This window comes from Centroberyx gerrardi, chromosome 2 (assembly GCF_048128805.1).
Source record: "Centroberyx gerrardi isolate f3 chromosome 2, fCenGer3.hap1.cur.20231027, whole genome shotgun sequence".
In the NCBI taxonomy this organism is placed as follows: Eukaryota; Metazoa; Chordata; class Actinopteri; order Beryciformes; family Berycidae; genus Centroberyx; species Centroberyx gerrardi.
In genome coordinates this window covers 17,225,156-17,251,877 of record NC_135998.1, presented here as the reverse complement: position 1 = coordinate 17,251,877, position 26,722 = coordinate 17,225,156, and the positions used below count along the sequence as shown (strand labels likewise).

At 44.8% G+C, this 26,722-nt stretch overlaps 1 protein-coding gene across 1 annotated transcript in view; it reads right to left on the bottom strand.

Moving 5' to 3' along the window:
- Positions 1–26,722, bottom strand: part of LOC139916950 (mediator of RNA polymerase II transcription subunit 13-like) — a 91,053-nt gene that overhangs the window by 11,584 nt on the left and 52,747 nt on the right. Inside the window, exons 4-26 of the mRNA XM_078288498.1 lie at positions 25,648–25,731; positions 15,870–16,015; positions 15,137–15,343; positions 13,893–14,057; positions 12,973–13,129; positions 12,778–12,882; positions 11,466–12,113; positions 9,957–10,170; positions 9,676–9,754; positions 9,377–9,498; positions 8,987–9,086; positions 8,561–8,781; positions 7,747–7,925; positions 6,595–7,523; positions 5,942–6,121; positions 5,475–5,704; positions 5,135–5,333; positions 4,529–4,826; positions 4,068–4,320; positions 3,577–3,765; positions 2,341–2,564; positions 1,691–1,833; positions 28–186 (exon numbers count right to left, since the gene is read on the bottom strand). Coding sequence (XP_078144624.1) covers positions 28–186; positions 1,691–1,833; positions 2,341–2,564; positions 3,577–3,765; positions 4,068–4,320; positions 4,529–4,826; positions 5,135–5,333; positions 5,475–5,704; positions 5,942–6,121; positions 6,595–7,523; positions 7,747–7,925; positions 8,561–8,781; positions 8,987–9,086; positions 9,377–9,498; positions 9,676–9,754; positions 9,957–10,170; positions 11,466–12,113; positions 12,778–12,882; positions 12,973–13,129; positions 13,893–14,057; positions 15,137–15,343; positions 15,870–16,015; positions 25,648–25,731 — 5,231 coding nt within the window. The remainder of the gene's footprint in view (positions 1–27; positions 187–1,690; positions 1,834–2,340; positions 2,565–3,576; positions 3,766–4,067; positions 4,321–4,528; positions 4,827–5,134; positions 5,334–5,474; positions 5,705–5,941; positions 6,122–6,594; positions 7,524–7,746; positions 7,926–8,560; positions 8,782–8,986; positions 9,087–9,376; positions 9,499–9,675; positions 9,755–9,956; positions 10,171–11,465; positions 12,114–12,777; positions 12,883–12,972; positions 13,130–13,892; positions 14,058–15,136; positions 15,344–15,869; positions 16,016–25,647; positions 25,732–26,722) is intronic.

Sequence of the window (26,722 nt, the reverse complement as noted above, 5' to 3'; positions counted from 1 at the left end):
GACCAATGATGCCAGCAGGCTACTAACCGGGCATGACTACGAAGGAGCCCTGTGGCTCCATGGCCACCAAGCAGGCGCTGAGGATGGAGGGGGAGTCGGCAGCCGAGATCCCACACATACGGCAAGCCTCCTTCAGCTGGCGACCTATGGAGTGGAGGGAGTGCTCCCCAAGGAGAGAGCTCCAGTCTGGGAGAGAGGGAGAGAGAGAGAGAGAGAGAGAGAGAGAGAGAGAGAGAGAGAGAGAGAGAGAGAGAGAGAGAGAGAGAGAGAGAGAGAGAGAGAGAGAGAGAGAGAGAGAGAGAGAGAGAGAGAGAGAGAGAGAGAGAGAGAGAGAGAGAGAGAGATGAAATCGGAGATATTTAGTGGGAGAGGGAGAGAGATACGACAGAGTGGGGATGGAAGAGGTGGAGAGAAACACAGAGACAGGGTCAGATCAATACAGTGAATCACTCTGCAGTCCACTGGCATCTCTTAACTTTACTCATGCCCCTGGAAACAGCACAGGCTGAAATACAATGCAGGGGAAACAAAGTGGAAAACAAAGAAGTAGCGTCAAGTCAAGTTCATTCATAGAGCTGAACAGGACTGTCACAAAGTGCTTGGCAGAAAACAAAGGAGACTAAAACAGATATAAAAAAAACCGAAAAGAAAACAAGTGACAGAACAAGTACATCACATATTCAAAGAAAAGGTGCCAGAGGTTTTGTGTGTGTGTGTGTGTGTGTGTGTGGTGTGTGTGTGTGTGTGTGTGTGTAAGTAAATGGATATTAGAGTACTGGTCAATACCAGGGCAGTTGGCAAGAGATGTGAAGGACAGACTGCAGAGAAGTAAACCGGGAAAGGGAATGGCTGTTCTGAATGAATGAGCCTCGAGTCTGAACCTGAAGACTGAGACAGTGTCTGGGTGAGGGAAAATGAACGCTCTGCCTCCAAACATTTTTTGTTGAACTACAGGAAGCCCAGTATCCTATGAGCAGAAAAGTATGGCTCATAGAAGGCTCATAAGAAGTAAGTAAAGTAAGTAAATTAGTGATATACTGAGGTGCAAAGCCATGCAATGCCCTGTAAATTAGAAGCAGGACTTTATAAACAATATGTACATTTACAGGCAAGAGAGACAAGCATGACACTATGTTCATGTTTTCTGCTTTGGAATGAGTTTGGAATGAGTTATAAGATATTTGTGTGCAGGAGGGGCAGGCAGGGAAATATGCACTGCAGTAGATGGTACCGGAGGAAACAGAAACATGTTTTTTTCTTGGTCAGTAAAGGAGAGGAAATAGCTAATCCTGGAGATATTTCTCAGGTGAAAATATGCTGTTTGTTTGTTGCCTGGATTTTTATTGTCATAGGCTACACACCATGAATTGTGGGGTACACAAGAACGCAGAAAAAGCAACCACAGAAAATGTTGATTTTTTCTTTTGCCCATAGAAATTGAATAGAGTTTCGCACTTGTACAACACTTTGTTTTGAAACATCATGCCATTCTGACAGAGGAGGAACATGTAGAGTGAGAATCAGAGATCAGAGACCTAGAACTGAAACCTGGGGGATCCTGAAATCGACCTTACAACAGGCAGGTATTTTTCCATTGAACATGACTCATCAGTGACCCATTTTCACTTCATCAGCAACTGCATGAACATCATTCATCAGCCTGTGCTGGATTTCATCTAATGTCACTCACCTTTTAGCTCCCCATGCCCCAGTCTGCCTAGTCGACCAATCACAATCCTCCATGGTAGTGACGTCATCTGGATGATTCCAACACACCACTCCCACAACTTCTGTAGTCCCATCTTCCTGGCTGATACCTTGGGGCGCCGCGCTCTGAAGTGAATAAAGAGAATACATACTTATTATATACTTATATATATATATATATATATATACAGATTGGAGCAGAATCTCACACTGAATTGACAGTTAAGCATCCTTGTCACATGAGAGAATAACCGGGGTAGTGGTTCAGAGAATAGATGAGGCAAAAGTCAATAATTTATTTATGTGTGGGGAAACTGTTGAAGAGTACAACTACAATTACAGACAAATGTGAAGACAATTATGATTCAATATTGGTAAGTATACCCATGAATAACTAACTCCAGTATACAATACCTGTTAGGTGAAGACAATTATGATGCAATATTGATAATTAAGCCCATGTATAACTAACTCCAGTATATAATACCTGTTAGGTGAAGACAATTATGATGCAATATTGATAATTAAGCCCATGAATAACTAACTCCAGTATACAATACCTGTTAGGTGAAGACAATTATGATGCAATATTGATAATTAAGCCCATGAATAACAAACTCCAGTATATAATACCTGTTAGGTACATCGATGTTGATAACACAGGTCTCCAGGAGCTCCCCCTGCTGGTCAGTGCAGGACACCAGGATCCAGCGCTGGTCATGGGACAGGCAGTAGCCTACAAACAGCACGTTGTACTTGGGAGGGATTTCTGCCCATACCTCCCCTGGTTCTGGCTGCTTGGGACGTGTAGGACCCAAGATGAATGGGGGAGAGTACAGCTGCAGCGGGCTGGGATGCTGCGGGAGAGACAGGGAGAGCAGGAGAGAGGAAATGAGAGAAGGGAGATTAGTAGGATTTCAAGGAAGATATAAGTGTTTGAAACTGTCATGAAAACAATTTCTACAGCTGATGACATACAGTGATATGTAATAAAGGTATGAACAAGTACAGTATATTTCTATTATCTTCAATGCATGTACATAGATGCATCCTGTAGAAGTACAATTATATCAATTATATCAATCAAACCTTTTTTCCTCCTTTTTTATTGAGACCAAGAATGTGTACACTACTATAACAACATGACATTTTCAGCATTTATCCCCTTTTCCCCGAACATCAACACCATCCCAGCCACCCACCACCCATCCCACTTTACCTTCCCCCATTGCTCCCTACCCCTCCTCTCCCCATCTCCACATACTTAGGAAAGTAAATACTAACTTAAAAGTTACCAGAGAGACAATTCAGAGCTTAAATACAACATAGTCTCAAGTACACACATCTAGCAAACAATTAAACAATCATATCCCTATGGGGCAATCTCATTAGGTGAGAGCATTTCAAAATAGCAGATTAAAGGCTGCCAGTCTGAGCAGAATTTGGCTGTAGAACCCCGAATGGAAAATTTAATTTTCTCCAGTTTTAGGAAAGACATAATATCACATAACCAAGATCTAGGTGATGGCATTTTCAGGAGTTGGGGTGTTGAGAACCTCAGAAATTGTGTTAAAAAAATATTTACAAAATTCAACTAGTCTCAGGAATGACAAAACATGTGTCAGACCTACCACAGGAATCACATGTGACTGTGAAACTTTGGGCCAATCTAGCCTTGTTAAGGTGGACTCTATGAAGCACCTTGAACTGAATAAGACTGAGCCCACAAGAAGATGGTGAGTCCACTGCTTCAAGTGCTTCCTCCCACCACAGATCTGAAAATGTCATCCCTGGCTCTTCCTCCCATTTCTCCCTAATCTTTTGTAAGCCTGGGGCATTATCTGAAGTCATACAAATATGAGGCATTACCTCTGGACTCCTGAGCACAGAGTTGACAGTGGACACTGGCCCAAAGCCGGTCAGGGACTTGATGTGTGTCTGCTGGGGGAGCAGGCGTCTGCACTGGGAGTAACAGGAGAAGGCCAGGGAGCGCAGGTGCTGCAGGTACAGATGGCTCTCCCCACTGGCCGGCTGGAGAAGGTACTGGCACGGCACCACCTAGGTAAGATACAGAGAAAAAGGGTGGAAATAAAAGATCATGATCGGCTATGCAGATGTTCAGCCAACTTGCTACTTGTAATGCAGCAGAGATGAATTGAAGCTAATATAATTCAAAAAGTCAATCCAAACCAAACTCAGATCATTCTACTTACAATCCTAACTAGTCTAAATATCAGCATATAACACATAAAATATACAATTTGAACATACACAGTTCACATACAGTATATCCAAACATCTTATCAATGATAATTCTGTTGAACCCTGCAGCGTAATTAGAAATCTGAGACTCGTCTTACCTGTAGGACCAGAGCAGGTCTCATGCTCTCAGGCAGCGTCTGTAGCATCTCTGTGTAGCAGCGCAGGAGCCCTAGTAGCCAAATGCTGCCTTCCTCCACCTCCTCCCCCTCTTCTTCCTCTCCCCCTCCATTTCTTGCTCCGCTTGAGCAAAGGAAGGGGTCTACTATGTAAATAACGATAGCTGGTGGGTGAGCGTGGCTGTCCACAGAGTCAGCCAGGGTGGGGATGCCAATTCTCGCCTGCTCAGCAGTGCTGAAAGAACATGAAATGACAAAAATCAAGTTATGACAATAATACAAATAGAATGAGTACTGGTCTGCACTACTTGTATTAAATCATTTTGTTAGTTGATGTGTGTGAAACAAAATTTCCCTTAGGTCAGTGTTTTAATGATATCCTATTGTCCATGTTCTCCCTGCCCACATTGTAGTGATGAGTTCCCCAAGTGTTTGGGTCTTACAGTTCGGGGTTTTCTGCTGGTGTGCTAGCTGGTGGTGTGGCACTAGGAGGCCCTTTAGGCTCGCCGGTTCCTCCTTGGGTCGTCTCTCCCGGCTGGCCCGAGGCTGCTGCGGTCGGGGTGGGAGTGTTTCCTGAGCTGGGAGCCCCAGGAGCTTGCTCTCCATCGGGGGCCCCGAGGCTAGAAGCTGCAGGCTGCCCAGAGGAGGCAGGCTGGGCCACGGACGTGGGGGTTAAAGGAGGCTGGGCTTTGGGAGGCAGCAGAAGACTGTCGTCCAAAGACAGGGCGGACAACTGGGGAGCTGCAGGACGGACAGAAAACTCTCATGATGCACTTATGTTCATGGGATGGATTAAGTAATGTCAGTAAAGGCAACCTGGTATCACAAGCTTCAGTTAATCTTAATACATGGATAATGAAAAATTAGAATAGAATGCAATAGAAGAGGCTAGATAAGATTAGACTAGATTAGATTAGATTAGATATAAGAATATAGAATATAATTAGATGTAAGAATAGAGAATATAATGGTAATGGTAATAGATTAAAATGCATCACGTTAATCAATTTAATTTCTAAACCCGGATTCTATAAGTCTTTGATTCTCACCTAGCTGCTGCCTACAGGCGTAAGCATAGAGTTTGAGTTTGCTGAGGTTGTCAGTGTGCTGCTGTCCGGCCCAGGGTCCAGTGAACCACTGGTCGACATCCTGCTCCTCCAGCTTGTCTGGCTCCACTCCTCCCCCCACACGCACAAGGCCGTCCCTGGACACTTTGGCCAGCGGACGGTGCTTCCCCAGACGGCACGTCTGGAAATGAGGGCATATAGGAGTCAGGGCTACACTTTATCCCATCTTATACATTAAACATACCATTTATGGAGTCACCAAGATTGTCTATGCATAGATGGTCACACCAACGTGCTTCTGAATCTGAACAGAGTCTAGTACCTCGTAAACAGCACTGAGCTCCTGGAAGAAGGCCTTGGCCCCAGCCAGCAGAGAGGGGCTGTTGGGACACAGCACCAAATAAGCCACATCCCTCTGGCCCCCGTACGGCTCCAGCAGCAGCTTCTCCCAAAAGGGTAACGCCAAGGGGGACAATGCCAAGAAGTCCCGCTCCCGGTCATAACCCAGTAACAATGTAGGGATGGGCAAGGGCTCCGGTGACTCCTCCGAACCTTGAAGAAAGACCAGTAAAAATTTAAGTGTAAGTGACTACAATCTAATAACTATAAATAACTTTTTGGTGTTTTTTAGCAATCCCAAATCTTTTTAATGTCAGTGTACAATCCCCACTATCGCTTTAGACCGGCTATAGTACTGCAGGTGGCACAAAACATGATGTAATGTCATATCTTGGACCTAGATAGGAGACTTAACCTTAAATGTACGAACTGAAACATGTGTGGACTCACCGTAGGAGCCTCTCCCGGCCATCTTGTGGAACTGCTGCCAGGTGAGCGGCCCCTGAACGTGCTGGATGTTTTCCCAGGTCCGTCCTGTTCTCTTCTTCTGGATGGCATCTTGCAGGAAAGGCTGCAGAGACAGCAGCATACGGACCATATCCTGGGACGATAACATGCTCATTTCCACCACTGCGGAGAGGAGCAGGGACACACACACACACACACACACACACACACACACACACACAAAGAGGACACAATACACAATTTAGACATCACATATCATTCTAACAAAAAGACACAAAAAATTGTAACCCCAGTCAGCTACTGGTATACATAACTATATAACTATACAATTCTAGGCGAGTGAGTTATATCCCATATCTCTGTAAAGTAGATCTTTATTAAAGTGAGTTTATTGATTATCACCTATGTGATCACTATCTATAGTCACTTCTGCACTACTGTAAGAATAAGAATTCACTATTTAAAGACTTATTGCACAGGTGGTGGTTGAAATAATTTCCACTTTAAAAACATTTAAGTTATCTTATCGTTTTCCCCAAGGGTTAGGGTTAGGCTAACCCTAACCCTACAAGTTATTTTTTTATGGCTAATATCATTCTAATCCCTACTTAAACAGCCAAATCACACCTCCTTACCATTTGTGTGAGGCCAGGAGTGAAGAGCAGTGCTCCTCACAACAGCCGGATCTACTTTCCCTCCCGCAGGGTTATCCACGTACTGCAGCCCCTGTTCCAGGGCGTTGTAACACTCCACACAGGCATCGCTCCCATCTGCCCACTGCTTATCAGCCATCCAGCTCTGGAGCAGTGCCCCCTTGCGGCCATGGCAGGAACAGCCAGGGGGGAGATGCAGTGAGGCCAGGGAAGAAATAGGCTGGGAGCACTGCTCCTGGAGAAGGACCATGACTGGTGGAGGAGCAGGGGGTGCGTCCTGCGGCCGCTTGGCCCTGGAGTCTCCCATGGGCGGGTCACGCCGGCAAAGAGCCAGTCTCCTCTCGGCTGCCCGGCCCACCTCAGAAGCCCGACCGAAAATATCCAGTTCGTCCTCCACAAAGAGACCTGTGCCGTGGGCCAGCCGCCTGTTCACAATGGCACTGAAGCCGCACATGCAGCGGTACTGATCTTCACGGGTGGAATCAGGGATATACACCCCCACATCTGCTCCTTTGACATTCATATTGCAGGCACAGATGCAACAGCTGTCAAAGTTGCGGTCCTTGAAGACATTGAGGACGGAGTCAGAGAGAAGGAGGATGGCATACAGGCTGTGGGCCTCAGGGAGCGAGGGTCCCGGCCGGGCTAGGGGCTCCACTGAGCTAAGAGGCAGGCTGGTGGAGGGGGTGGAGGCTGGCGAGCTCAGCTCAGTGCCATCCTGCTTCACTGAGCCCTGCCCGGAGCTTGCAGTGTTAATGCCCCTTGGTGTACGAGGGGTACGCGGAGTGGGCACAGAGAAGCGAGGGGTGGCGGGAGATGGGAGGATGCCAACAGTGGTTCCCACGGACGCAGTGGTGGCGCTCATCTGGCCATACTCCTGGTCTGTGAGGGTGTTGACGCTGGGGATGTTACTGGAAAACACACATATGAGAGGAAACACAAGAGCCAGTAGTCAGACAGACAAAAAAAAGCAAACCAAATGCTCATATTTCCTCAGAATTAAACTCTTCATAAAAACTGCAGCACAACCTTTTATTAAACGCTTTATTAAAAGCTTTAAAAAATAATGGCACCATCAAATTTCATGAACATCGTAAGTCTCTCAGTCATAAAAGATCATAAGTGACTACTCACGTGTATCCGTCCCTGATGAAAGGGGTGTTCTGGGGGTGCATGACTGTGGAGAAGTGCTCCATTTTGGGCAGGAGGGCCCAGGAGGGACGGTAGTAGCACTGCTCGGGGATTTTGAGTGGTGGTAGGCTCTGGCTGGGTAGGCAGGACAGTGGAGCAAACATAGAGCAACCCACCTGTGGCTGGACAGAGGGGACACGGTGGAAAAATGAGAAGTCCATTTGGCGACAGAGAGGCACACACTTCATTGCACTGAGGTGCTATATCAGGTGGAGCAGCTTTGGTTATAATGCCCTCTTGGGTTACAAGATGAGTTTGAGATATCTTGTGATTTCAGTACTCTGTACTCATTTTGTCAGTTTTTAACCTGGAAAATCATCTCTTTTACGATTTTAGATTTTGCTCCAGTGTCTACATAGACACTAGACTTAAGTGAAATCAACCAATCAGCTCTAAATAAGTAATTTGCATACCCCAGCCCCCAGAGCCTCCCTGTAGTGAGTGCAGGTGTCTGATGCACAATGCTGAGAGATAGCTAATTAGCTAGCTACAGGTATCAGTGAAACCAGCGCAAAATGACATGCAAACCAGGCCACGCCAGCTGCTTGGTAGCTGGCTGCCAGTCAGCCAACAAGTCCTTGCATTGACTTCCCAAAGATGCAGGAATTCAGAGTAAGTGGATTTAATTCATTTATTAAAATAATGAACTAGTCAAAGTCAGTCATACACTGCTGTATTTGGATGGAGGAATGTCTACTGCCATCAGGAGATTTGGTTTATTGATAACAGTACACAAATAGCCACCACTCCTCCTCACCTTGAAATCGTCCTGCTTGGGACTGGCCATGCCGTCCTCCAGCTCCATCCTGTATTCAGTGAAGTGGGTGGAGGCCAGGGGCCCCAGGGGGTGGTCAGTCGCTCCGATGGGGGCTGGGGGCTCCTGGCTTGGGGTGTCGCGGTAGGTCATGATGGGAGAGAAAGCTGGGTGCTGCTCTAGAGACGGAGGGGTGGGGAACATCCGCTGGAGGTCTGCTACTGCTGAAGGGAGAGAGGAATGGCGAGAGAAAGATGGACAGAGAGGAAGAGAGACAGAAATGATAGTGGGTAGAGGTGTAATGAGTGAGAAAAAAGATTATGCCAAGCTCCAAAGAGCATATCACCACACATATGAATGATGAGTTACTGTCAAAGTATATATCATCAAAATCTACAAACATATACTCATCAATAAAAGTGAACTCACTTGATGGATAAGGTACTGCCACTCTCCCCTCTTTCCCTAGGGGGCGATCTTCTCCTGTCGACACTGGTAACTTGGTAGAGTGCTGGTTGGGGTAAGTAGTCTGCAAATTATTACACACAGGATTAGTGGATCAATTTTATTGACCACAGTCTCAATCAAAATATTTATTCAAACAAAAACGCACTGGATAATGGGAGGATTACACTAAGGCTTAATTTCAGTGCCTGTGTTTGAACCAAATCTTTCATTAAATGAAAACTTAACACTTCTCCCCCGAGATTACTTTTGCTAAAATGGATTTGTAGAATAGACGGTAAATCTTACATGGTATATGGTTGTAACAAAGCCAGATAAATGTAAGTTTAAACCATGTAAACCATGCTGCCTCACCCCCAGCTCCTCCTCATCCTCATCAAATATGTTGTCTAGATCAGAGATGTTGACTGCCAGGTCTCTCTCTCTGGTCAGAGAAGGATTGGCTTTGGTAGCTCCTTCATCCTGAGCAGACTCGTCTACAACAACACAAGGACAAACAACAGATCGGATCAGATCAGATCAGACCAGAATGCAGCCCAAAAGCTAATCACAGCACTCAGCACACAAAAGTGAAACATAGCACTCATTAATCCTGAGGGTAGAGTGCTCATCGATACAGAATATGAATGTGATGTTGACAGTTTATGCCTCACCTGATTTAGGAGCTGAGTTGAAAATGGACATGGCATCTTTCCCATCAGGCAGTGCGCCATTGCTGGTGATATCTTCTCCCTGATGGATGATTTAGGAGAAAATAAGAAGAACATCTCTCTTGTTTCTGAGCACAATTCACCCCAAGTGGCCAAGTGTTCCACCTGTAAACTGTCAGCTGTTCACTGTTGTTTATCACAGCATCCTAGCATCTTAATGAATATATTAGAACGATTACTGAACTGTATAGGTTAGATTTATTGAATTGGATGTCTTGTCATACCTTGGCCCTCTTGCTGGGGTCTCGCCCTTGGCCCTTGAGTCTCTTGGAAGTGGAGAAGGTGTACTCGATGTCTCCCTCCTTAAAGTCGTAGGGGTCGTCCCCCGGCTCACGCAGCGCCTCCACGCCCGGCTGCTGGAGCAGGCCGAGGGTGTGGATGTGGTTCCTCACCCTCTCCTCCGAAAGCTTAAAGCGCTTGTGTGCCTGCGTGTATAGTCTGGAGGAGATACAGAGACCAATGTAACCAGTGAATCTGATGTTGTCGAGGTTGTCGAGGGCAACACTGCGCGTGTGTATGACGATGTGAAAGCATGTACGATATCTATGCACTGGACTGCATTGGAGTGTCTCTTCATCTTCTCTTCTGCTGACATCTACAATATGTACCGTCATCATTATAAATTATGTGTTTATAAGTAAGTGTTCATAATGTAGGTGTTCCTGGTTGGGTGCAAATTTTGCTTATGAATGGAAGTGAATCTACTATATGTACTAATCAACAGACATAGTATTCACATCACATAGTATTTGCAAATATTATTTATGGTTGGTTAGCTTTCTTATGTGCCAGTTGTGTGCGTTTGCCCCATAGGAGAAGTGCCAAAAAGGTTTAGTAGATCATAGTAAAGTATCTAAATGTCAAATTAGTCTAATTTCCTATGAGTGACCTAGCCGATACTATGTGAATTGTCATTATGCAGTAAACCCCACAAATCTCCAAGCAGATTAAAGGAGATTCAAAATAATTACTTGCAACTTCTATCTGACCCAGGTCTGTTAACTACGCAGAGAGAGTGTATGCAACATATTCAAGTGTGCATGTTACATATACAGTAAATCTCTTTGCACACTCGTTCTCGAATTTCAGCTTTCTCTCCCTTTTTACTATGGAAATTTTTGTAGACATCTGTATATACCACCATATTTCTTAGATAATTACTGTCTTTTTAAGTAAATGCTAGCTCTGAAGTTGATTTCAGGTTATATTTAATTAGAAAGTAAATGATGAGTAAAATGGAGAAACAGCTATTTGAAAAGTAAAACTCGTAAATCACCCATGAACTATTAACTTTGATCAGTAAAGTTATAGTTATGAGTTGTCCTCAAGATTTTATTACACCTGGAGATTGCCTGTTCCATTGTTACTTCTATCTACTCACAGAAAGAGCGACCAAATATGTTTTATAGTTCTATAATCGGCATTATTAATCTTTATTCTTTCTTTCTTTATTCTTCTGTGCCCTCTGGTATAGAATTCCTCATATCTCCAGAATGATTCTGACCCGTTCGTTGGATGTGTCGCACATAGATCCAGCAGTACCTGACAAATGCGCTAAATCACTAAAAATCCAGCTATTGTTTGACATTTGTTTGCTGTCATGATTCTGTCTCAGGCAGTATAGGTTGTCCTATAGCCCAAAAAGCCTTAGAATCTCGCTTTATCCATAGCTTCTCCCTCTCCCTTCCCCATGGCACCCCACAAACTGAAACACTGCAGTACCGCTCTCCTACCTCTTTAGTGCTGCTCCCTCCGTGGCCGTCTCTGTCTTCACTTCCCCTAATCTATCAATAGGTAGTTCTGGGGGTCTGAAGTCAGTCTTATCAGTCCTGGGGGTCCTGAAGCCTCTCCACCAGCCTGTCCCGCTCTCCCTCTGCCTCAGCAGAGCGGCATACAGGGCCGTCTCACTGGGAATCACCTCCAACCCTGAAGCCCCGTCCGGACAGAGAGGCATATCCACAGGGCCGTCCATGACCTCTGGGTCCTGCCCCCGGGGGTGAGGGCTGAGTGTGGGAGGGAGCGGGGAGACCGGGGAGTGGAGAAGGGACTCGGGGGCTTTCCTGCCATTGGATAAGGGCTTGGGATACTTGCAGCTGGGCAGAGGCTCTAGTGGTGGCTCCAGGGCCACGAGACCCCCGAGTTGGGGCCCTCCGGGTGAGTCTTGTTCCAGATGGTTTTCCTGGGTGACAGACAGGCGGTGGTGGAAGGGGGTCATGACTGGCCTCTTGGACTGTTTGTCAGCCTTCTCTGTCTTGTCACTGGTCTTGTGCTTGGGCAGCGAGGGAGGGTATAAGGATGGGCCAGAGGGCTGGCTGGGGTTGGCACTAGTCTGGGGGTTGGCAGTGGTTGTGGTGGTCAGACTCTGCTTCTGTTGCTTTAACCTGCAACACAGTCAAGCAGATAAAAAAAACAAAATCCATCATTGGATCATTGCCCTCCCCTCCATTGTCTCAATATAGTCCAGCCAAACAAAAATAAGATGGAAAATTATTTCAGATCCTACCCTTCTACACAACCTGATTTTAGTCCTTCGGCCCTGAAGACCATCAAGTCCAAAAGCAAAGACAAAGACAAAATAAATACTCTTTTTTACTTTTCTACCTGATTTTTTATATGTGATTTAAAGCAGTTTCCTGTTTAATGTATCCCTTGCATATTCACAATGAGTAGTACCAGTAGCGGTATGGTAATTTTTCAACCTCAAATCTTGGAGATTTAACTTTGTGCATGTCAAGTGCAGGGAAACTGAATATTTGTAGACTCAGATGTGTTTGATTAAAACAGTCTGCTCATATATGCAGTAGGATATTTAACTAATATCACACAGATAAACAATCTTGACATTTAAGTTTTTGCAGTTTTAGTAATATGCTTATTTAAATATTCCCTGCACAAAGTCTTAATTGAGGCATCCAGCAAAAGGCTTTTAATTCAAACATGTTTTGGGGTGTTTTTTTAACCATGAAAGCACGGCACAGATATCTAGCCGGGTGCCACACTGATGCTCAACAGCTTGGGCGCAGGAGCGCTGCTGCCTCTGCTAACCTGGAGCAGCTGCAGGGTGCTCTCTCCCCCAGATCATTGAAGTCCCATGTGGTTACTCCATTTGGCACCTCCTTCTTGGGTGTCATGTCACTGGGCTGACTCCATCTATAGCGGACAAACAGATGCATCACTGCACGGCAACAATAATCACGCAGCCTGCAGAAATAGACTCAGCACTGGTTTAAAGTAACTTACATGTGCTGAGGCTGGTTGAGATAGCACTCCCTCCAGGCCTGATGGACCACCTGACAAGTTAGCTTCTTCCCAGAATGCTTTGGGCTAATGTTGGTGACCCCCATGCTGCTGTCTGGTGTGGGGACACTGGAGACCGAGGCCACAAAGCCACTGTCCGCTGAAAAGAAATTCAGTGGAACAGATCTCATTAACACAGAATAGGACGGACCACAGCATTTCCAAAAACTCATTCAGATAGATTTGGCTTGTTTCAGCCTAGTTTTTGTTCTTAAAACCTGTCTGGGGCCTGGGTGCTTAGGATTTTATAGAGCAAAAGAAAAAAATAGAAACTTACCAAAGTTGTCTAGTAGCTATTGCCAAATTGCTCGCAAGCAAGCCTAGTTTTTCACTAACTGCCTGTAGCTATATTTTTGTTTGTTAATATTAGCTATTTTGTCTTACTTCATTTGTTTGCTGTATCAGCAGTCTTAATTTGTTGCTAGCTCATTTAGAGAATTTAATTAGATGTTGAAATAGAAATTAGAGGATTAGAAGAACAGTTTCACTGAGGAATAAACCAGATTCATTCATCAAGTCTTTCTCAGCAGACTGTCCGTATGTCCAGTCCAAATTGGAATGCGTTTGTTTCAGATAAGGACTCTTTACATTCTCAGCAATCATCGGTACAACAACATTCATTACTTCTTAAATAGCTTATTGTTGTGTAAGTGGAAAAACTGTGTTTATAAATTCTCTGTTGTGCGCTTAAAATCAGTGCAGCACAGCTGGTGCTCTCAATATTTTCTCATGTCAATTGATTGTCAATGTGCATGTGCATGTGTGTGTGTGTGTGTGTGTATGTGTGAGTGAGTGTGTAGTTGCATGTATGTGCACGTAGGCATGCATGTGAGTGTGCATGCACGTCTGTGTGCGTCTGGTACCTGAGCAGGGCTGCTCCGGTGAGGTCGGGGGTGTGAGGGGCACGCTGCAGTGGTTTGGCTCTCTGGCGAGGCCCGGGGCAGCAGGAGCAGGCGGGGGCTGCTCTACTGGCAAATCCCCCTGGGCGATCAGCACAAAGGCCGCTGGGTAGGTCATCCTCACACCACCTAGGAAGACATAAAGCAAGTGAGAAAGTCATAATACACTGTAATACACACACAACAGTTTAAAACATTCAAAGCAAATGACATGCGCTCAGTTTTAACTGCCACATAATTGAAAAGCTTCAAAAATGAGCAAATGAGTCAGGTAAACCAAGAGGTTGTTACATTTTCAAATATTTAAAACCTGTGTATGAATTACTGTGCCTAAGCCTGAGGCCGTCTACTCTCTCTCTCTCTTCAACCATTGATTTTTTTTCTGAAAAGGATGATATATTTCCCAAACATTCCCTGCAGTGGGCCAGAAGTGGGTGAGTAGGATATGTAATGCACTTATTCCTTCACCATGGATATACTCACACACTTACCGGCTCATTGCTCATATCAAACATATCCTCTCAAACCCCTCTTCACACACTTGTTCGCTATCGTTCCAGGCACCCAAGGCTACAAAGGCTCTCCTCTTTAGGCATGAAAGCCGTTGGCACCCACCGAGGCTTTGATTTCAATCAGGTCAAATCAATGCTGTGGGGTCAGACAGTCAATGGGACTGATTAGACAGAGCTGTGTGTGTCGCTCCCCGGGGCTTCACCTCTCCTTCTCTTCCTCTCCTGTCTTCTCTGCTCTCTCCTGCCCTCTCATCCATTCACCCCCCCCCTCTTGCCACCCTGAGAGATGCTAAAAGACTCTGAAGATCACTGCAGCTGAAGCACACTTCAATAGCGCCCCATCCACTATTACCTAGTCTCAAACTGCCTGGGAGTCTACAGTGGAGACTGAGGGGTAATCGATGTGGAGTTGCTGCCCCGTTGTTTGCTTTTCTAGTGTAACATCAGTAGGGTCTAATGTGTTTTTTATGGCTGCTCTTAAGCTGAGAAGAACTCCAGTGTTTTTTTATTGTGTGCTGTAGTAGGATAAAGCAATATGCAAAACATTAAACTTTGTTTTTCAGTGCTGACACCACACCGCATGTCTTAATATTGGGCGGGTTAACTCGTTTCCACCAATTCAGCAGCTTAGCGGAGATGCAGTATTCACCTTCCGCAGTATTTCATAGCCACCAAACATGATCACTTTCTCCTTACCTACGATGACCTCCACCGCCACGTGACAGTTGGGATCGTAGGACTGGCCCCCCTCTTCTTTTTCCTTCTCCCCACTTCCCTCTTTCTGGTGAAGTACCATGGGGTAGAAGTAGCTCCACTCCTCCATCAGCTTCCGCACGGCTGGGTCACTCATCTTGTAGGCCTGACCTGTCAGGGTGCCGCTCAGACCGTATGGACTCAGGATCACTGCAGGGACAGATGGGATGGATGGAGAGAGGAGGTGAAGAGGTGAAGTAAAAAGAGAGTTGTACAGAAGAAGTGAAAGATGGATGGATGGATCCGTTGATTGATGGATTGATGAATGAAAGCACAAGCAAACAGATGGGCGGAGAACCATGGACAGATTAAATATTAGCAATATAAATAATATTAGCAAAAACAGTAACACTTTACAATAGCCTTATTCCAGTGTATTATTTGTGTATATGGAAAAGTATTGCAAGTACACAATACTACTGTATAGGTAGGGAAAATCTCCCTAATACATAATGTGCTTACAACAGTGTAACAACACCTTTTTAATGAAGCCATTTGAATGGCCATTGTAAAGTAAAGTGCAACTGCAAAAACAATTTTAACATCTATGTATTTGATTATACAGTAATCAAATCACTAATCAATCATCACTTGATTATACATGTTTGATTATACCGTAGGCTAAGCATGAACACTGAGCAACTGAGTAGGAAATACAGTGGGTTTGTGGAGTTACCTTGCACCGGTGTGATGGAGGTCTGCGCGAGGCGGATGTGGTCCTCGGTGATGTGGTATGCGGGCTGGTGCTGGGCGATCTCCACACTGGTGCACACGTTACTCTCCCCGTGGAGGAAGAAGGAGAAGGAGCATGATAGGTGCTCACTGGGGAAAGAAGACAGCAGAGGGTTAAAAACACAGACAGTATAGGAATGTAGTGTTGAGTGCATATGTTCTGTGTACAGCGCACATATCTTCAAAACATTCTTATAATATATTCTTACAAATCTTCACACTGAGCTTCTGATGTACATACCATTACATCAAACTTTGTTTATTGTCAAAAGTTTGTATGCTCTGAACTCATTCTCATAGACAAGATGTCCATTTTAAATTCAGGTGCATTTAGCTCCACAATTGTTAATAAATTAATTCAGCATAATGAGATTAGATAAGCTTGTAAAGTGCAGCTATTGAAAAATCAACAACATGAATAAGGCTGGTCCTCCAGGCAAAGGCGTGACAGATGATCAGTGCTTTTCTCCACAAATAGCAATTTAGAGAACGCACCCAGAATGTGTCTTAGTAAAAGCCTTCCTAAGCTTTACCTACATTGATCATCTTTATCATTTTCCACATAGGCTCCTTATTGCAGGTATAAATCCTCATTTGGCTATGATTGATTGTGGTGACAACATGTTTACATATGCAGCGCTCTCTTTATTACACAACCCAGGCATAGTTCATCATGCATTGCTCTTTTTCTTTTTTTTTTTACCACGAAGGAGTAATTGTTGGGCCATTATTGCAATCTATATATCGCCGGGTGGGCTGGACATCATTAACTACCAAGACTGCTTCATTGATGTACATTTTTAATCTATAAAGCCCCTTACTACCTTGGTTTATATACACCAGGCTGACAATAAAGTCAGCAGGTACTGTAATCTCCATGTGATTACCCTGCTGCCTATGCAATATCTCCTTTGCCCTGAGGGAGCTGGACCTCCATTTGAGTCGTAATGGATCATCAAATTCAATACAATGTTGAGTTCCACAGCCACACATGGGCAGAACTAAACCGTGTCGGGGGAGCCGAATACCATGTGGCACTGACCGTCACGGCCTGCAGATGGCGCTGAGAGCACCCACAGAGAGGAGAGGCCAATTTCTCTGCTTCATAAACATTCCTGATGCTCCCTGAGAAAAACATACCCTCACACCAGCAGGCGGTTCGAACACAGCTCTGCACAATCACAGGCAGAAGGGTTGAGCTAAAACACATGCATGCACAAGCCTGCGTACTGACACACATGCACACAAGCACGTAGTCTTCGCAGATACAGGCACACTCTCAAGGCATAAAACTCTCTTTTATATCTCTCTCTCTCTCTCTCTGTCTCGCTCTCACACACAGACACACACTCACATTTCCACGTCTGTCAGGCCAAGTCGCTCCCACTGCCCCACTCTCTACAGTGCTGCTCCATCATTCCAATAATTCACATCTCTACAAAACATGAGTCAGAAAAAAATGCTTTCAATGTCACTGCCCTCCAACCCTGTCCTCAGTGCATCATACACCATATGAAGAGCTATATATAGCTGCACGGGGAGGCTCTGGGGAATAGTTGCAAGTCAAGAGTACCAGTCCAGCTAACCGCCATACACCCAGGCACACAAACAGCCACATTTTCCATTTGGGTTCTTCCCCGGTCAAATGAAAAGCATACTGTATTGCCAGATGCTCCAGTCGCCTGCTGACTGTGCATCGCTAAAGCCATTTACCTACATGAATGGATAAGACTTTAAGGCACTTGAAAACTAAGAACAAATAAGCAAGAGTTTTTTTGGAGAACTTTTAGGTGATTAGCTGTGTTAGACTTTCTGTTCTGGTCTTCACTGCAGTCCTAACTGCCTTGCACACATTAAATAAGGCTGGGAAAATGAAGCAGCCAGCACAAGTTATTTCCCTCTCATGTTGGTAATTCTATTTGCTCAACAGCTCTCCTCCATTTTTTTTTTTACGAGATGTGTGTATACTAATGAGGACTGATGTGTGTACAGAAACATGACTCTCTCTTTATCATCTCTACTCTCTACGTATCTGTGACTCTCTGTCTCCCTTTCTCTGTTTTTGCGTGATACAACTATCCAGCAGAACCTTTTCATATTTCAGCAGCCTGGCAGGACGTGAGCTGAAATTGCAGTGCGCTGATAAGGCACCATTTACCTTGGCAGCGACAATTTAAGCCTACTTGATACAACCTACTGTGATATACAGAACAGTTCAATAACAGCCTACTGATGATAGTGATTAACACTGTCATTTAATCTTGCCAACTGCAGGGAAAGTTTAGGTTGTGCGAGCGATTACACGGTGATAAACTATAACAAGGCAATTAGCCCAACAAATAACTACTGTGTAACAATTATGTCATTAGATCTATTACATTGTTACAACCTCAATAAAGGGCAATTAAATGTGAGTGCGAGGAAGAGCAGAACTACAAAAAGAGCATCATACTCTAGGCCTATGGTACAATGCAGCCGGGAGATTGATGCTCCCTGTCCTTTTACAAAGGGCATTTTCCTGCACAGTAAGCGGGTGTGAGTGTGTGGACACACTGGGTTCCCTGCATCCTTGGGGACATTTGTGCAGTCTGCGAGCGTGTGTGTGTGTGTATGTGTGTGTGTGTGTGTGTGTGTGTGAACAGCGGACAGAGATGTGTGGCTGCTGTGTGTGCTGGGCTGTATGAGTACAGGTATTAATAAATGAAGAGGAGTGATGGCTGAGACTAGCCTCAGGGCTGACAGTACTGGAGAGAGATGGAGAGAGGAGACAGAGAAGGGAGGAAGAGAGAGAGAGGGAGGGAGGGGCCTGGGGGTGGGAGTGTGAGAGCAGGAAGGGAGGGAGAAAAAGAGGGAGAAAAGAGGAGAGTGAGGGTAGAAAAAGGAAAAAAAAAAAAAGAGAGAGCACTGGAGGTAGAGGGAGACAGAGAGTGAGCACTAGAGGTAGAGAAAGTAAGGGAGCACGTGAGGGTGATGGAAGAGAGGGAAAAAGAGATACAGTATTAAAACAGGATGGAGGGGGGGGGTAAAGAGAGTGTGAGAAAAAGAGAGAAAGAAAGAGGGGGAGGGTGAATAATTCAGTGCCACACACTCTGCAATTGCTGCTCCGCACATATCGATGAGATCACAGCTAGCTTTAATGGGTGGCTGCTGAGCACAATTAATGCTTTTATGGTGAAATCAATCAGGGAATGCAGAGCGGGAGAAAGCCCCATCCACTGACACACCATATACTGTCCCCATGTGTGTGTGTGAGTGTGCGTGTGTGTGTGTGTCTATTGTTAACATGAATGCACACCATCATGCGGGTGCAAGTGTGTATATGCTTGTGTGTGTGTACTTATGTCTACGTGTTTATATATGTCAACAAGGCACAGCACATGCATGTGTGTTTGCATGTACTGAGATAATGTAAAGCACACAGGCTTGGTTTATTGTAATCAACGCTAGAACATGTGAACATGTGTATGCCCGTCACGTGCAGTTTTGAATGTCATCGGAGAAAGAGGGACTTTGTTGGGTGCGTGTGAGCCACTGATGTTTAAGATGTGACGACATGTGTTATCGTGTCTTTGGCACCCCGCTGCCATGCTACCAGCCAGCCAACGATGGCCAGCCAGCCGGCCAGCGGGGGGTCTGGGTAATGTAGTCTGACATGCATCGCGGACTGCACACACGCGCATCCATGCGCACAACCACATGCACACAAAATGACAATGTGTATATATCTCGATGCACGCATGTCTAATGTGATGGAAAAACATAAAATAGGTGAAAATGGTGCTCAGATTGTCTCTAGATCTCTGAAAGAGAGAATAAAGGAGAAAAAAACATTAACAGTGAGAGAGAAAGCATGAAATCAGTGTGAGAGGCACAAAGCTTCTCTCTCCACTGTTCTGGACGCCTAGTGCTATAATGTGATGATTGTGTGTTGTGCTTAGATGTCATTAGCCACAGTCATGTGCATACTAAGCAGGTATGACAGCATTCTGTTAGACTACAGGAGAGGGTGAAATTCACAAATCTGGGAGATGATCGTCTGCCTAATCTCTCCCTGCACTTCTCTGACCGTGGCTGTTCCGGCACCTCTGCACCCCTACTGTGAATTATCTTAATCTGTCTGGCTGCCTGACGCTTACTACACAATCTGGACTCATCTCTTGGAAGGACTAGTGTGTAGACACTCCTTGGAGCATGTACACATAAAATCAATGGACCAGTAGAAGGGATGTTTGAGTGTTTGATGTTTGTATGTTTAACAGACATAAATATGTACTGTAAACTGACTCATGTAAGCATACACACGCGCACACACACACACACACACACACACTAGAAGGTACACATGCATGCACCCCTATTAACACAGGCATAAGGGGAATGCAGTCAGCTTGATGTATTATTCAATGGCCCCCAGTGGGTGGCCTTAGCCAGTGTTGCTATCACAATGTTAGTGCTCAAACACTCCGGCAACTGTTTCTAAGGATTCATAATGAAAAGGTGTCACGCTCAAGGATACACAAATTGTGCACACTGTCGTTACTCTTTTCATAGGGATAAGAAGCACAAAAGAATAACAAAGTCTATTGCAATTCATGATTCATTCATTTTTGATTTGTTGCTAAAGTCCTCACAAGTAGCAGAAAATGACCGTGACTGTTTTGTCAGTGGGCTTTTGCTAATGCCGCCAAGTAGAAAAGACTAAGCCATTGACTTCAGTGAAAACATCAATGCAAGCACCCACTGGCGTTTACCTTTACATTTGTGGCCATAATTATAAAAGAGGAAGAGGGTGTGTTGCTAGGCTATTGTTGTGATGTATCACCTTTCTCTCTATTGATCCATGTCTTTCTCTCTCTGTCTCTCTCTCTCTCTCTCTCTCTCTATTTCTCTCTCTCTGTCTCAGAGATTTTTAGTGGAAGTATTGAAGGAGGAAAATATGTCCCTGCTTTTTGTCACTCAATAAATGGTCTCATTGAAGGAGGGTCCAGTACAAGGGTAGAACAACCATTTATAAAGGGGCAAATGCAGCACTATAAATTCAATAAACCAGGTATTGTAGGCTAGGTGTGCAGTGTGCAGGCTGGGGATTCCTGAGCTTTAAACAAATTGATACAGCTCAAGAGTTTTGACTCTAACAACACTGATGATGGTGAAAAACACACCATTATACCGCTTAAGCGCCTGGGCACCAAGTATCGCATTTCCTGGTAGTATGCTCATATTTTTATGAGTCACAGTGCATGCAGTCAATCAATGAGCCATTGCATGGACCTAAGCTGCTACATCAGATATAAATTACAGTGGGTTTCCAATGTTCTCTCTCTCTAGACTGTGGCACATTTGTATGATCATGACACATATAGGAATAGTTGAATTCATCAATGACTGGAAAAACTGTGCTGTATTTTTTGTTCTTTTTTTCCTACACACACACACAGACACACAGACATACACAAACACACACACACACACACACACACACAGACACACACACACACACACACATAAAAGGGGTGGCAAAGATGAGCTGTATCCCTTGAAAACATCCCAGAAATAAAAAGACAGGTGGTAGGAGCACCTCTTGTGAAGTGAGTGATCTACTGTTCACTAGTGCACGAGTCAGCTGCCACCGCAAATGTGTGTGTGGCTGCACATGTTGCATGGGGTGACCCTCCACACACACACATAACTACACACACACACAAACACACACACACACACAAGCTCATACGCTGACACACATACACTTTACCTTCCCACTGCCCAACAGCTCTGAGGAAGCTCTCAGTCCTAAACCTTTCACTCAGTTGGCTGTGTGCCTTCCACACAGCCAGTCAGCCAGCCAGTCTGTCGGCCCGTCAGCCAGCTCACCAGTCAGTAAGCCAGTCAGTCAGCTCATGGTCAGCATGTCAGCCAGTCAGTCAGTCATTCGGTTAGTCAGCCAATCAGACCAAGAGCACCCTACTCATCTGGGATCTCCCACCCATCCATCCATCCCTCGACACCCATCAGCAAAAATGCACAATGGGAAACAATCAGCAAGCTGAGATTCATTCCGTTGCTTTTGGAGAGAAAGGAGTGAAGAAAGAGAGAGGGTTTTCGCCATAATATTTTAAAAACTTTCCTGAGATGGTGTTCTGCGACCTTGTGACGTGGCCTGACATCAAATGCACGTTGCCTAGGAGATGGCTAATATCTCAATGTCAGGAGGAGAGGAGAGGAGAGGAGAGGAGAAGAGAGGAGAGGAGAGGATCTAGGAAACACCTAAACATAATTAAATGGACACCAATTCACAAATACACACACAACTTGCCTTTAAGTGTATAAAACAAGCTATCCTGTTAACAATCAGGTCAATATTTATAAAAAAAAAAAAAAAAAAAACCTGTTTAAAAATACAATGCAATTGGTGTTGGTATAACAACACAACCTGTGAACACAAACTGTTTCTATTTCATGGTCAAGCACCAGAGGACAGCTCTGTTGCCTGTGCTACCTTGGAAAAGATGAACATTATTTATGCATGAGTATGTGGACATTAATGCAAATGAATGAGGGTGGTGAGAGCACCTAGATCAACAAATATATACTTGGCATGCATAGAACTGACTCAAGTATTGAGAGAGAGAGATAGACTCTAATATAATTTTTCAGCTGTCTATAGTAATGCTTAATTTACAACCCCCCACCGTCCCTGCTCCCCACGCCCACCACACGCCACTGAACCACACTCCTTGCTCTTGCTCTCTCTCACTACTTTCCTCTTCTCTGCTCTCTCTCTCTCTCTCTCTCTCTCTCTCGCTCTCTCTCTCTCCCCTTAGCGTCTGATGCAATCCGTTACCAACCCAGAGTGCTTTTCTCCCATTCAGACACAAAGAGAGAGGAGAGCGTTGCGCTTCAGAGGGGAGGAGAGAGAGGCGGGGGGGGTGGGGGGGGGTGGGACAGAGGAGGAAGGGTGGGCATCTTCTCCTAGATGTGCCAATCCTTGCCATGCCCAGGGGACACACATGCGAGATAAACACCAGAAAAGTCTGACAAAGGCAGCGGCACCGAGGCGCGGGAGTTGGCACGGATATGGGGGCACGGCTTGGATACTGGCTCTGATGCGCCCCCTGTTGGGAGTAAAAGGCACAGCGTGGGAGTGAGTAAGAGACAAAGGAGCTGGTTACAGCTGAGGCAGGAGGTCAGTGTATGCCTAACTGAGCAATGTTCCAACATGGCATGAAAACACTGATGGGCAGGGATCTGCAGGGGCTCTAAGGGCTGACTCCGTCACTTGTGGGGCGCCATGGCTATTATGAGAACATGTGATGGTGTGTGTGTGTGTGTGTGCGCGCGTGCATGTATGTGTGTGTGCGCATGTGTGTTTGCATGTGCGCTGGGAGCAAGCAGAGAGGTCTGTGTGTATATCTGTGCTCTAGAAAAAAAATGTGCGTGCATGTGTGTCTTCTCTTCCACAAAATGTCCTTGTTCAATTACACAGTGTGATAAATGTGATCAGTGTGAGCGGCAGAGTACAAGTGTAAAATGTGCGACTAGTACAGACACCTACATATAAGTGTGTTTGTTTGTGTGTTTGCGTTTGTGTCTGAGTGTTCAGGAATGGCGCTCTCTTTCTCCATCTCTCCCTCTCCATCTCTCCCTCCAGTATGTTCAATAATTCACAGAGAGAAGGAGCCGGGGTTGGCTCAGCAGGGGGCGTACCAGCTGACAACATACTCAGACAAAGCTGTCAAAATGAAGAGGAATTAGATGATGTACAAAAGGGGCACACACACCACACACACACACACACTCACTGCACACATATGCACGCACGCACACACACACACAGGACCCTGCATAGGACTTTGCTAAATGTAGTTCGTCTCGGAAACCCCCGTGTCCCCCCCCGTCCCAAATGCCGGCACAGATTGTATAACATACATGCATACACATTGTTGCACATGTGTTGAGGAGACACACACACTCACACACACACACACACATGCACACCTTCCTAACTCTCACAAGAGGAGACACAAATGTTATTTCATCTCCCCTTTCCTTCCTCTTTCCTTCCTTGGCTTGTTCCTCTTCACTCTTCCTCTCCTCCTAACCCGTGTTGCTCTCTCCCTTCCTCCTCGTTTTGCATCATCTCTGGCAATGACTTTCTCTTTCTCCGTCTCCCTCCATCTCCCTCTCATTTGGTAACTCAGTATTTTTTTTTCATCATTTTCTTCCCACACAGTCAAAGCAAAGTCAGTGCCATTTTAATGGGCAAATTAATGAGCAAATTCCACCCATCAAATAAACTGCACTGCAATGTAAACAATATACCCACCAAATGTTAATACATAGAGACATAAAGACAGTCTGTAGACGATGTCACGTCTGTGACAGTTAAAAAAAACCCATCCATGCCATTGTGTGAGAAAGTGTGACATTGGTTTGGTGTATATGAGTGAAGTACAAGTAAAATGAGGATAACACACAGAAACTCACAGAAACTGCAGAACCACACATGGATACACACCTACACACATTTACATACGCTATTGCAAATATTGTATATAATATGAACTTTTACAGAACATGAGAGTGCTTTTCGGTACAAGCAATTCACAATCACATCAGACTTCTTTGCAGTATTTCTCAGTACACTTTATATCTACACAAATGACACACACTCTTTATTTCTGCACCAGTGGTACACAATCTCTTTAGATATCTCTCAGTGTGCTTTATTGAGGGATTTGCACTTGCTCTGAACAGTTTAACCTGATTTGGTTGCAGCACATCACTGAAATTCTATTGACAACTTTCTGGATTCTGGACAACTTTCCCTTCATCTCTTGAATTCCAACAACATTTTGATGACAATTCAATCAAAGACTGCAGCTCCCCAGTCCAAAAATTACCAAGAACATAACTGTCTGCGATCCCTCTATGCATTTGAAAAGGAAAAAATCCTGGAATGAGCAATTTGTGATTTCTCTCGGCTAATTGGTTCCCTAGTTGCAATTGGCTTAAATATTCAGCAGAATATTCAGTGTTTAATCAATGCCTTGTTAGAGATGTTAGGACTATTATACTCTTAAACCATAAGGAGAAGCTAATGTGGGCAGACTGTGCTGTGAGAGAACTATAATGGCTGGAGCAACAGGTAGAGCTGCTGTCATCACACCCACCCTCTTTTTACTCTATTTCAGTCTCTCTGTCTGTCTCCCACCTTGCCTACACTGTCGACACCAACACATACAGGTATGCACACACACACACACACAAACGTGCACCCACACACACACACACACACGCACACACAGAGTAGTGAGACCTCCACTCAGCTCAGCTCTCACACTTCACCACCACTCACTACCCCGATTTTCAATAGTCTCACACCATGAACCAGCCACTGGAACATCTAGGAGAGGAGAGGCCGCAAATATCACATGGAAGTCATTCACACCACCTAGCTGTCTCTCTCTCTCTCTCTCTCTCTCTCACACACACACACACACACATACACACAGGCTGTAGCTCTCACAGCCTAACATACATGCAACCTCATGGACACACACATATAATCCCTCTCTTTCTCTTCCACACAAACACAAACACAGACACTCTGGGACACGAAGCATGCCGGTGTATAGCACAAGGACAATATCTGAATGGTGTGTGTGTGTGTGCGTGTGTGTGCGTGTGTGTGTGTGTGAGTGTGTGTTAGAGGCTCTTGTTACCTGGTGCCCAAGGTCTTTTCTTCCAGTTCATGCGGCTTGAAGAACCACCTCCCAATCCTCACAAAATCCTTATCCATCAAACATCTGACACAGAGCGGTGGATAGAAGAGAGAAAGTGATCATTAGACAATGGAAAAGAAAGCTCTATATACACATATAATAAATAAAGACCTGCATCTATCCAGGTATTCATCCCCTTTGCATCATGGGAATCACACTGAGTACATTTTGTCTCACCCTGGAATCCAGTGTCGCTTAATTAAAATAAACTAGCAACAAATGGCACAAATGGGTAGAACCGATCAATCGGCCACTGATCATAATTGGCCTTCAGACATTTATGCGCATATGACATTTGACAGTAATTGATTATGGACTTTTTTATTTTTGAATAGAGAATGAGGCCATCTGTTCTTTAAGTGGCCTTGCTGTTTCATTTCAGAATTGCCAGGAACGCGGCGCAGAGAGAGACTGGTGATTTCATTTCGCTCCTTTCTGAACAGTGTTTTGAGTGTTTGATTACTGTATTCATTCACTATTTTCAACTGTTAATTAACACTGACAGCTCACATATTATTTCTGACACTATGTTATGTATTCCATAGCCTCTATGAGTAGAAATAGTTTAATGGACAGAAGGCGTAGTCTATGCTGTTTCCATGAAAACCTTTTCCCTGTGTTACTGGTGGCAAGAGGTGACAAAACACCTCAGTCACCAAGCACACAAACATGTAGCTACGTTTCAATAAAAACAATAATTTATTTACTCATGGTAAGGTGAGCAATGCCATGTAAGCACAAGAACAATCTGTTAAACACAGTGCTGTATTGAAAGTTTACTGTTTATGCTTGCTGTTCACTTTCGCTTGATGCACTTTTGTTTGAAGCAAAGTCCAGCTGAAATTCATCATTTCAATCAACGATCTGATCAGTGATCAGCCAATCTGCTCATAGCTTGGACTTTTGGTCACACTTTATTATGACACTGTTTAAAAAGTCAGTATTAGGAATCTCGGCTCTATTGCAATTGTTTATAAGATTTTACTGATCACTCTTGAGGTGCGGCTAGGTCTGT